This window comes from Podarcis cretensis (genome assembly GCF_951804945.1).
Source record: "Podarcis cretensis genome assembly, chromosome: 7".
NCBI lineage: Eukaryota > Metazoa > Chordata > Lepidosauria > Squamata > Lacertidae > Podarcis > Podarcis cretensis.
This window is the reverse complement of record NC_137176.1, coordinates 43,376,021-43,389,136: the sequence shown is the minus strand read 5'-3', so window position 1 is coordinate 43,389,136 and position 13,116 is coordinate 43,376,021. Positions and strand designations below refer to the sequence as shown.

Here is a 13,116-nt window from a genome sequence, read left to right as displayed (position 1 = left end):
TGTCATTTTCACACATACATTTTTAATTTTAGGTCATACAGTGACATAAGTTTGGGTCTCTTAAAATTTATATCTGCCTTTAGGAGCGGGAGAAAGAGAAGTCAAACATTTACAGTTTTAGGTACATACTTGCATGCCATAAACTAGTCTGAAGCAATATTTGTGTTGAATTGGATTATCACTGCATTTCAGGAGTGCACTCAGGGCCAACCAGATGTAAATTTAAAAGAGTGATTAGCAAATTCTGTTTTTTATTTTAAAATTAAATGCCAGGCATAGGGGGCAGATGTGGGGAAGGGAAGTTTAAGCTCTACTGGCACTCACCAAGAAAATTCATGTAAGAGATTCTGCTAAGAGTGATTACTATTGCAGTACATCGTGTTACAGTCATCTTTTACTGTCTCGTAAATCAATACATATACAACCTTCATTTAAATCTATGAAACCTAGGTATCTTCCATTTAACTGAAATGCTCTTTACCCAAGACATTTCCTGAATATTAAGCTACTTTGCTCAAGCTACAACATTTTGAAAGATTATCTCATGTGAAACAGAAAATCTAAATGGCCAGTGTTACTATTCTCCAAGGTTAGAAATAACAACAATAGTGTCCAAAATAAGAATGTATTATCTAATTACAAAATGTTAAGCCTCACAACAACTATGTGATGTAGTTTAGGCTGAGATGCAGAGACTGGCCCAAGTGAGCTCCATGGCTGAGCGGGGATTTGTACCTTGGTTTCCAAAGTCCAAGTCTGACATGCTAATCACTACACCACACTGGTTCCCAATGTGTGTAAATATAATTAAATATTCAAATATTACAAATAGTGTCAAGAGTAAGTCTCAGTTGCTGAACATGAGGATTTGCTAACTTTTCTATTTATTCTCTCTCTCCATTTCAAAATTCGGTTTTGTAAACAATAGAAAATCAACACCCAATGCTTACCTTTCAAATCCAATTTGCCGGAGTGTTTTTTCCCAGGTCAAGCCTATAGAAAAACATAAAGGAAGGGGATTCATTAACATCTTTTTTCATTTTTCATTTAATTGTTTTCCATTCATTTATTACCGTTATTTGGCAGCTGAACCTTCAGCCTGATATTTATGCCACAGTTGCTAGAATGAATAGTGTACAGTACTAGTCCTCAAGTGGCTTGGTAGTTGGAAAAGCCAAGGCGCATTCAGTGATAGGCCCCATGCCCATGCCAGTCCATTTTAATCAGTATCACCATAGGCATAGGAAAGAGCCACAGCATGGGCTTCTCTTGCTTAATCCTGGGCTTCTCATTTTATCTATGTGGTACAGGAGCAACACCCATAGCACTGTAGAAGCAGGAACACGGGGGTCTGTGGTAAACAGCCCAAATTTTCAATATACCAGTTTACAATATGGTAACCCAACAGCACAGAAGAGGACACTATTCCACTAACTTTTATTCAGAAAGGTGTGGCGTCACTGCTCAAACACAAATGAGTACCTTAGCATTTTGAATTCATCCATTTTTCATTTAACACCCCTGGCTTCCACTTGTTTTTCTAATAGGAGCTCTCTTACATTAATACCAACTTGTAAAGGTAAAGGGACCCCTGACCATTAGGTCCAGTCGTGACTGACTCTGGGGTTGCGGCGCTCATCTCGCTTTATTGGCCAGGGGAGCCGGCGTACAGCTTCCAGGTCATGTGGCCAGCATGACTAAGCCGCTTCTGGCGAACCAGAGGAGCACACGGAAACGCTGTTAACCGGCCTGCCAGAACAGTACCTATTTATCTACTTGCACTTTGATGTGCTTTTGAAACTGCTAGGTTGGCAGGAGCAGGCACCGAGCAACGGGAGTTCACCCCGTTGCAGGGATTCGAACCGCCGACCTTCTGATTGGCAAATCCTAGGCTCTGAGGTTTAACCCACAGTGCCACCCACGTCCCTCATACCAACTTACTAGCAACCTTTTACAGTGAAATTTTATGAAATGCAGGTTTACTGGGAAGTTAATTTCTACTGTGTTCAATAGGGATTATTTCTGAGTACATGAGTGGCTAAGCCACTCCCGCCCCCCAAATTTGGAAGCCTGATCTAGCTTCCAAATGATATTTCCCAGACTTCCCAAATTCCACTGGTTTTGGTGGAAGCAGCAAAAAGAAAGAAGAAGAAATACAGCAGACACATAGCCCAGCACACTGATGGGGATGCAAATCACCCCTTCTCTAAATTATTGGACCAAACACTTAACAAGCCAGAAGTGGGTGATAACGTCCACTTCAGCAGATATGCACAGAGATGCTGAGGACAGGAATGTGACTGTGTGCAAGAGCGTGGAATGGCCACACTCACCACTGGCTGGCAGGTTAGCTATACTCCTGCTCTATAACTGTTTAGGATTATAGCCTTATACACGCCTGGAGTTGGGTATATGGATAGATGTGGTTCATTTTGCTTTGGTAATATTATAACAAATGGGTTAAGTCCAATGTTAGGATAACTGTGGAACAAGTCCCGAGACAACAAAACTGAAAAAACCCATATGTTTTACTAGTAATCTAGTAAGAACAGATGTAACTTTCCTGCTCTCCATGTTTAATTTGAATATATATTTTAGGTTATAGGTTATTTTTCTGATTGGGAAAATAGAAATTTTACATTCACAGATTTTCTCACCCATGAAGAAATAAGAGCATGAGCAGATGACTGATTCTCCTCCCTCTCATCCCCAGATTCAAAAGATTTCAGGTAAAATATTTTGTACTAACTACAACTGGAAATAACATCATGTTAAAGAAACTTTGCATAGGAGTCTAAATATAATAATAGGAAAATGAGCACTCCTTTAACGTTACACAAACTAAAATATAAGGGGGGGGATAAGGGTTTTTTAGGAATTACCATTTTACTGCATTTGGTCCATTATAATGTTCTCAATTGGTTATAGCATACAGGAAGTCCATTACAAAATGATGTATCACAGGTATGTTACTCAAGCCAATTTTTAAAAAAGCAAGATGTTTGGCAGAGATAGAATCAAGTTCTAGAATTGCTAAGCAGAATGTTGCCGTTTCAGTGAGTATAAAATCCTGATCAAAGTATGCTGGCTGTTGGGCCGTAATAATAAACATTCATTCAATCCTGCTCAAATTTACTGTTTCAAACTGTTGTTTATCAAGCAACTGGGGTTAACTTTAAAATGGTTCCTCTGACTGTCTTAATTAATTATGTGGAGGATAATTGCTGGCCTTCTACTTGACTGCAAAAGATTGCACATGCAAGACATTGTAAATTTGCAGTCTTGCTTAAGGGATATCTAATTTAAATATTAGATACAGTCAACAGATAAGATCTATTGCAGGGACAAAATTAGATAGCTGACATCGATGGTTGAGAAATGGAATACAACATTGGAATATAACCTGTTATGCTATTATGACTAATAGACATATTTGTCTATATTAATGACATATTAATAAGAAAATGTTTTAAATAATCAGTAATCAAAAAAGAGTGCAGCAAGGATAATCATATCACAAGCAGATAACCTGGTTTCAGTTAATGCTAGAAAATAAACATGCCTCATGTATAATGAGAATGTTGGTGCTCGTAGTTTTCTGCAGTATGTGCAAATTGGTGTTCATAATATTCTACAGCATGCGCAATTATAAATGAAAAAATACGAACCCTCAAATGAAAATGATTACACCCAACATAGTTTCTCTGAAGAGTAGGGTGCTTTAGTTTAAACATGTTCCCTCAATTTATCATTTTACAGTGGATCTTCAGGGTCTCATTTTTTTTCATTTTTACCCTGGTGCCCTCCATTCTTTCTTTTTCTCAATTACATTTAATCTCAAACCCTGCATGCATGCATCTGCCCAACTGATGACTAATCTGAGGTTGATCCAAAACAGTGGGTTGCATGAGGTGAAGGTTAAGATGCCATGCCCTCCACCCACCCCCAATTCCATAGACTGGACTAGCAACTGAATCTTAATTTGATAGTGGGACAGCATCACCCACCACACCTGGGAGCAGCAGGCAAGCTTAAACGGCCACATAGCACAGGGCATGTGGCACCCATAGCTCTGTTGCCCAATACCTCCTTGCTGCTCACCACCATATACTGTCTAATGCAGCTGCGCCTCTCTGCTTAATGGCTAGGTCAGCCCCTGACCAATGACGTTGGATATGACAACAGCATCACCTATTGGAATCGATACCCCAGCCAGGCTGTCAATCAACCTGGGAAAGGTGTCAAGGTTTGTACCACTGCATTTGCACAACCTGATTTAGCAGGCATGCATTCAGGGGATTGATGCACATAACACTGCATGTGTATGTCCAGTGCAGACAAGGTATCTGTTTGCAGAAATCTGCATCCACGTGTATATCTCACTTACTCAAATAGAAAACTATTCCTTAAAGCAGGGGTGGGAAACTTATGGCCCTGCAGGTGTTGCTGAACTCCCATCAGCCACAGCTAGCATGACCAATGGTCAGGGTTGATGGAAGCTGGAAGTCCAGCACCATCTGGATGGCCAAAAGTTCCCTACCCTCAAGGAGTATATCTCCCTCTTCTCCATTTATAATCCCTTCCCAGCTCCAAATTAAAGGAATAACCTTGGGAGAATGTTGCTAACAAGCCGCAGAACATTGATTTTTTAAAATCCTGAAGAAAGCTGCATTAGTTAAACTTTCCTGTATACTTTTCAAATAACAAATCATTTTGGGCCTCCTCCAGTCAATATCTCTGCTTTAACTCTTGCCATTTTCTCTATAGACCTTTAGAGTCTGTATTTTGATGGCCATTGGTTTAACTTTTCACTTCAAGCTCCTCATACAGAAGCATGATATTATCAATTGTTAGGTTGCTGTACTTAAAATATAAGGTTCCTATGATTAAAATTTTGTTTCAGGAACTTGCTGCAGACTGTTTTAGCTGCTAAATAATTCCCATCTGTTTTCCATGTTTCTGCTTTGCATTAAGTTGGGCACATATATTGACAAAGAGAGACTAAATCACATAAGATTTCAGGAGTTACTAGATATACTAAGTATATACTATCTCAGTATATACTTAGTATATATAGCAACAATTGAGTAATAGCACTTGATATTATGCCTACTTTCCAAAATATATCCGGCGCAGCATTTTTTTGCTAATATGTATTTACCACATTGGCAGCCAAAACAGACCATATAACTCCAGACCATGCACATGACAGTCTTCCATTGTAGTAGCCACAGTGAAAATTTTAAACACACCCAGAAAAAAACAGTAGTTAATGATACCATAAAACCTTAAACAACAAAGACAGGAGCAGCTGATGATAAGAAAAATAGCAAGGGATCTGCGTATTTAAAGTATTTTAGCCAACAAGCTAAATGTCTGCCAGAACAAAAATGTCTTGATAAAATGATGAAATATTAAGATCAGAATGGATCATAACTTCTATTAGTATACAACAAACAACATTAACCACAGCCAAGCACATTAAACTGCCTAGGAATCTCATCCTGTACGTGCTTGTCAAGGGGGGGAAGTTTTATTGCTGTTATATCATAGAATATCTGGAGAGTGCACAAGTGAATAAATAAATTAACAGACATATCTAAAATTATCTAGGAATTTCATCTTGCATGCACCTTAACAGCCAGGAAAAAAATAATTTTGAGTGTCTTCCACATTTCATGAGACTTGAAGAAGAAATTAAATGGCAAAAGCCAAGCCTTTAAACAGATCCATCTCCTAACAATTACCCAGCCTTCTAGTATGATACTAATCCTTTCTGGGGATGAGGAATGTCTAACCTTTCAGATGTTGTTGGACTTCTAAATCCCATCAGTCACCGCCAGCAAAGCCAATGGTTCAGCAACATCTGGAAGATAACAGGTTCTCCACTCCTGATTTTGAAAAGATCATATCTGCCTATGCATCTGGGAATGGTGGATACCTCAGTACATTTTGAAATGCTACACAGAACTCAACTGGTAGAGAGGGAAAATACTGCTAGTATAGGTAACAGATGAAATCCAGAAGTGCAATCCTGACATATTATTAGTGAATATATTTAAATTGAGCATTTCAATGGAAACACAGGAAATGCATCCGATCTCTTACACATAGCCTGTTAAATCATCAGACTTCTGCATGAAAAGATGCAAGAAAGATAAGGATACCACTAGCTTGAAATAAAGGGGGTAGGTCTTATATAAAAGCAAAGAAAGGAAAAGCAAAGCATAGCCTTATTTGAACTAGTATAGGAACTAGATTGCCAGAAGCAGACACATAAGAAGTTTTAAATCTAACTTCTGGAACATAAGAAAACAGATACCAATAAGAATCGTAATATCAATGAGAAACTGTAAACACTTAAATTTGCACTACTTCAGAAAGGAACTGAAATTAGTGAAGAGGCTAGCCAGAATGAAGAGGGGATGACACCATTTTCTGCAACTAAAATTAATCTGCCAACTTAATAAAATGTCAGCTGATGTAAAACAAGTATAACTATTCCATTTTCAAAACAGTCAATGTAATACAGGGTTAATATACCATTGCCTACATGGCTGTGCGAAGGGACGCGGGTGGCGCTGTGGGTTAAACCACAGAGCCTAGGACTTGCCGATCAGAAGGTCGGTGGTTCAAATCCCTGCGATGGGGTGAGCTCCTGTTCCTCAGTCCTTGCTCCTGCCAACCTAGCAGTTCGAAAGCACGTCAAAGTGCAAGTAGATAAATAGGTACCACTCCGGCGGGAAGGTAAACGCCGTTTCCATGCGCCGTTTTGGTTCGCCAGAAGCGGCTTAGTCCTGCTGGCCACATGACCCGGAAGCTGTACGCCGGCTTCCTCGGCCAATAAAGCGAGATGAGCGCCGCAACCCCAGAGTCGGCCACGACTGGACCTAATGGTCAGGGGTCCCTTTACCTTTTACATGGCTGTGCATAACCACAGTGGGATGCTTTCCTTTTCTTATAAACCTCTAGGTTATCAGGTTGGCTACTTTAAGAACAGGCAGCTCTCTTGACTGCGAGCATGAAGATCATGAGAACTGTCATGGTAACAATTAGAACAATAAATAATGAATGCATTCAGTAGTGAAGAAAAGCATGGATAATGAATAGTTAACTACTGGTACATACTGTCAGGAGTTCAGCCTACACTCGAGTAGGACTCTGGCAGAGACACATGCCTGACTGGCATGTTCCCTCCCTCCTGGCCGATCATTCGCAAGTTTCATAAGCTTTCTTCAGCCCGAACATCACAGCGACCGATGCCAACCGACACTGGCACACTTAGGGATCCGCAGAGTTTGCGCAACTTGTGTGACAGACCTCAGCAACTCAGCATTTTGGCTAATCTACTTTATTTCCATATAAACACACATGGAGCACTGCAGCATGGCTCCCTCTCTCTCTCTAGCATCAGACAGCAAAGAGAAAAAGAACAAAGGACAATAGTCCCACTTCAAGAAACACAATAACACAAACATCCTGTTTCCGTCACTTCCCACTCTGTGGAGTCAAAACACATACCGTCATGTGATAGACAAAAAGCCCATGACTGCAATCATAGATCAGAAATTCTAACACATACATGATCCAAGTCCTGAGAGCATTTGTGGTTTATTTCAAATCAGAAACACTAAACAAAAGCTATTTTAAAAAGGCAAGAGAAAGGAACCCCAAATTCTTTGGTTCCACAAGATTTGTGTGAAGAAAGTATGCAGAGTTTATGGGGAATAGTTTTGTATATCAAATATTCTCTCTTCATATTAGGTTTTTGAACACTATTTCCATTGTACTCTCTGGCTAAAATTTGGCAATACCTCCTGAAATTAATACAACTTCTCAGGTTCTAGCTAATGCCAGCTACAACCCATTAAAATGTATTTCATATTGTTTACAATATTGACTATATATCTCTAAATGATAGTGTTTCAGCATGCACTGGGAAAATCAGAGGCATAAACTTTTAAGAGTATATATTTTAAGCAAATCGGTCTCTATAAAACAATGGGTCATACAACCCTTTTCCTGCCTTAATGTAGACATACACTAACAGGTAAAGCAGCAAACCAACCCAGATAAGTGAAGCAGAACTGTCCTGTCTTAGTCTCTCCTAAAACTTCATTGTAAAAGTATTTCCTGTTGTAATGGTATTCCACCTGAGTCCTGGCCTACACTGATGTGACAGTCTTTAATCAGCCTTAACTCCCACAAACCCCAGCCAGCACAGAGTCAATCCATTGGTCAGATGTAGCCCAATAGTTGATCCGTATTTAGTCATTCCCAAGTGGGTGCTACCTTAAAGTTACTGGACTACAACTCCCATCATCACTGAAGATTTGCCATGCTGTTGATGGGAGTTTTAGTCCAAAGCACCTGGGGGGCATCAGGTTAGGGGGTGGCTAGTCTTTACTGTCCATATGTTTGTGAAATATCCCTGAAATAACACAAACAACTCATGCACTGGATATACAATCCTATGCCCCTTTTTTAATTTAGGCAACACTTGCACATTTCTCCAAACGAACATTAGCAACAGAGAAACACTAACTTTTCTCTAAAGTCCCTCAAAACATCTATAAAAACACTAACAAATGCCACCCACCCTCATGCTTCAAGTACACTGCCATTCTTCCCATTTAGTAAAGAGAATACATAGCAAGGCTCAAAACAGGAACACTTAAAGGCAGTGTGACCTTTATAATTATCAAAACTTCAGTAAGCTGTGCATTGCTGTGCCTCTTCACAAGCATTCAAGAGAAAGTGACAGAACGCTGTTTGAAATCATAAAGTTATTCTTCCATGGAAACTTGACAGGAGGTTATCAGCTTTTATTTATTAAGTTTATATCCTGCCCTTCCTCCCAAAAGAGCACACGGCAAAGATAAGACATCTGCCCATTTGACTCCTCACCTCAACCCCTCTACTCCCACTCTTACAAGATATGGATGTTAATAGCTGCATTGGGTAAAAGAGATACATAACTCTAGACCAAATTTTCTTTAAAAAATGTCATACCTCTGTGACATTCCTCTCACTGGGGTCAGAAACAAACCAAATATACTTCCCCACCTCCATGCGCTGGTGGCTGCTCAGGGATCACCCCAGATGACATTTATATAGCACAATTAATGTCGCATCTAGTTAGACCCTATGACTTGCAAATACTGAATTAGGATGCACAGGCAAAGCCTGGAATACATGCAGATTAAGCATTTATAATTCAGAAGTTACTAGGACCATGATCGTCGTAAGGGAGAAGAAGAAAGGAAGGGAGGAGGCAGCTATCAGGGTAAAAGAAAAAGAGAACTTTCAAATTGCTGGACCATTTATTAAAACACTTGGGGAACTGCTGTTTTATAGGCTGAAGTGCTTTTGGCAGGTTTATTTCTTTACATATAGATGGATTTTGCATCAGGAGTTGGAAATTGCAAGAGCACCAATTCCCTTTTCATAATGCAAACTTTACAGCTCATAAACTATTGGTAGATTTATAACAGAGGGGCTCTCTTTGGAATGTCTACTGCATCCTGTTCTCCTGGGATGATTTTAATAATATTTTTAATGGAAAGAAAAAGTCCTATGAACCTACAGAAGCCAGTCTCATATGAAGGACAGTACATTTGAGACCCGATACAGACATTATCAATCAGGGATCAACAAAAAGCACAAGGGTGGCCCAGTTTTTCCAAGGAAATATTTAATATATGTGTGAAAAACACACTTGTGGGAGCAGAAAATGAGTCACATTTCTGCTGCAGACCCTCTAGCATTTTGTAAGCTACTGCAATCCAGTGAAAGAGAATCTTTACCACAGTGGCTGATTTTTGGATCATATAAGCAAGCTGAGTAATTCGACAAATAATAACCAATGTTGAATACAGTCACTTCTATATAAGCCATCACTGCAAAATGCAACAAAACCAATACAATACAGGAAACTACACTGAAGGATAAAAATAGTAATTTTCTCTCAGTTTCCATTGTTTTAGGTTGTAACTACACTTAAATCGTGGAAATCTGCAAGCAGAACTACAGTTGTTTCATATCCCCTCTCTGTGATCCAAATAACAGATACTTGCAAATAACCTCCACTGAAATAATCAAGACTCGCTTCCAAGAGTCTTCCACTGATGCTTTCACACAATGTCTCTCTTCCTGCTGTCTGATGAAAGGTCCCTTTCCTCACAATCTTATTGAAAAATTCTAACTTTTCAGCTCAGCTGCCCAGCGGCTTTTGATGCTATTGCCGCTTGTGCGATGAGCATTGGGGCCAATGTTTTACAGTGATTCTGGTTCTGTCTCTAGGGGTGGTTTCAGAGATTAACACTGAGTGTTAATCAGTGTTAATCTCTTGGTCCTCTGGCAGTTGTGCTGCGGAGTGCCACAAAGACCATCCTGCCTCCAATGTTATTTAACATCTACATGAAGCTGCAAAATGCAGCAGCTTGACTGCTCACTGATGGCATAAGGAAGAAAAGTGGGGGCCCTATCCAACCCATGTACGAAGCATGCATCAGCCTGAATATTAAGTCACTGTTAAAAGTGTTTTACTGGCTGCCAATTAGCTACTGAGCTAAATTCAAGGTACTAGCACTGGTATACAAATCCCAATAGAGTTTGGGATTAGGATACCTTAAATATTATCTCATCCTTTATATACTTGACCAATCCCTACAATCTGCAGCAGAGGGCAGCCTACAGAAATTATCTTATCAGGAGGTCCATTCTGCATGGTATTGGAACCAGGTCTTTAGTGTGGTGGCATCTAGCCTTTGGAACCCCCGCCCATTAAATATTAGGTAAGTTCTATCCTTATTGTCTTTCCAGTGCCTGTTAAATAAATTTGTCTTTCAACAAGCCTTCTAAGTAGAGATTTTTATCCCAGTCAATATCTCAATGTGTTTGAAATTTGACGTGGTGCAGAATGCTGCAGCCAGATTGTCGAGAGAGGTATCTGGACACACACACACACACACACACCAGTTGTGATGATGGAACTGCACTGGCTGGAGATGAACTACTGAGTCATGTTCAATTATCTTGTTACTAACACAGTAACTCAGGACTAAGGTACTTGATAGCCTGCTTTTCCCTGTTTAGACCTGTAAGAATTAAGATCATTGGGGTAAATTTACTTGATACAGAATATCAGAGCAGTGATCCCCAAATTCCTACTTTGATTTGTTTTTGTGATATTGTTCTACTGGTTTTTATGTTGTATCTTAGTCTTTAAATTGATATTGGGCATTTTATGCTCTACTTTTGTATTCCACTTGCAACTATTTAAATAAATATGAACTTTAACTGCACTGTGCACCGTATTTCCTTATATTTTATTGCTAATAGTGAAAAAAATTATCATTATCTATGTAATAATAACTACAGAGGTAAATCAGGTCAGCTAGGAAGGAAGGTGGTTTTCTGTTGGGTTCAAACGAATTTATTCCAGGAAATGTATTGCGCACTTAAGAACTTGGCTTCCAATTGAGAAAACTAACCAAAAAGGAAAAAAACCAAGCTTTTTTAGTTCCTGCCAGATGTTTAAAAGGCTAAATCAATACTAAAGCAGGATATGAGCTTTTTAACTTATGCTTGCCCCTTTAACATAAACAATGCAGCAAATTTCAATTTCAATATTAATACTCCAGAATGTAGCATCATGAACTTCAGGAAAAGAAGAAGAAACCGTACTGATATTTTTTTTTTAAATGTTTTTATAAACAAGCTTTAGTATTTCTCTTTAAATACAGTATCTTTAGAAGCAAAGAGAAAAAGGCAGAGGCTCTAAAAACTGTCACACAAGCTATCTTTTCAGGGCTTGATTACACAGGGTATGTGGGTGTGGAAACACCCACTCTTAAGAGTTCATTTTTCTAGCTCAAATCTGCATCATAATGCTCTCACCATGTTATTCCCTGCAGTTCAGAGCACAGCTGATGACACAAGTTCATTAATATCTACACTGCACACATGCTATCTATATGTTCAGAGGGAATATACACTTATTATAGCAAACCAACAAACAGCACCAACCACCACTATTTGCACTGCTTGTGAGTTTATCAGGTGCATTTATTGGAAAGCAATATGCTACACTGGAAAAGTCTTTGACTAAAGCAGCAAAATAATTCTGAACTTTATATCCTAAGCATAAGTGGTAGATTCAAGGACATGCAATATCTGGCTGTGTTTTCAAGTTAAAAGGACGTTTAGAACATTCAGGTCTGGACTATGAAAATGAAGCAATATAATCTTTGCAATTCCTCAGTAGAGTTCTCGAATGAGAATTTTATGACTTGCTGTTTGGGGCTGAAGCTTTAAGACAGGGGTAGCCAAGATAGTGCTTTCTAGAAGTTGCTGGACTACAATTCCTAATGGTAAGGGATGGTGGTAGCTGGAGTCCAACAACACATGGGTGACACCACATTGGCTGCCTTTGCTATTAAGATATTGCGTCAACATAGCGGCTTCTATATCTTTAATCTGGCCTTTTGCACTAATATAATTCTATGATGTTGTTTTCAAATGCTTCTTCAAAGGAACGGCAGTCATCTAAAGCAAAACGAAGTTTTCAACACCACCAAATCAAATGCTGTTTTAAACAGGACTACACTGAAGTGTGTTTCATCAATTCAATACTCTGAAAACAAAAGGAATAAAATACGCTGCATGTTGAATGTGACCAGTGGCTGAACTTCATTTTCAGTTGCCAAAGGTTTCTGAAAAACTGCTACCAGCAATATATTTTTTCAAAGTGAAAGCAATGAGTAATAGTGAGCAGCTGCATCATAGTTCCAGCCAGTGGTTCAGACAATGAATAACTGAGCATTAGCTGTTCAGGTTGTAATACTTTACATGCAGAGCATTTCACTGGCTGAAGCCCATTTCAACTCCTCAAAAATGAATGAGTGAAGCAGTTGACTATGAGGGGTAATTAAAATAATTACCCTGGAAATTCAGAAGTGTACCCCCCCCCCAGCATTTAGGATAAGATTCCAGGGAGTGAGGTGTAGTGGTTAAGAGCGGTAGTCTCGTAATATGGTCAACCGGGTTCGCGTCTCCGCTCCTCCACATGCAGCTGCTGGGTGACCTTGGGCTAGTCACACTTCTTTGAAGTCT

General features: G+C 39.4%; 1 protein-coding gene across 5 annotated transcripts in view; it reads right to left on the bottom strand.

The window, feature by feature from the left end:
• PIEZO2 (piezo type mechanosensitive ion channel component 2) overlaps positions 1–13,116 on the bottom strand; it is a 203,256-nt gene that overhangs the window by 113,777 nt on the left and 76,363 nt on the right. For all 5 annotated transcript variants that reach the window (XM_079982831.1, XM_079982834.1, XM_079982833.1 and 2 more), the window contains exon 4: positions 951–993. In XM_079982831.1, coding sequence (XP_079838957.1) covers positions 951–993 — 43 coding nt within the window. The remainder of the gene's footprint in view (positions 1–950; positions 994–13,116) is intronic.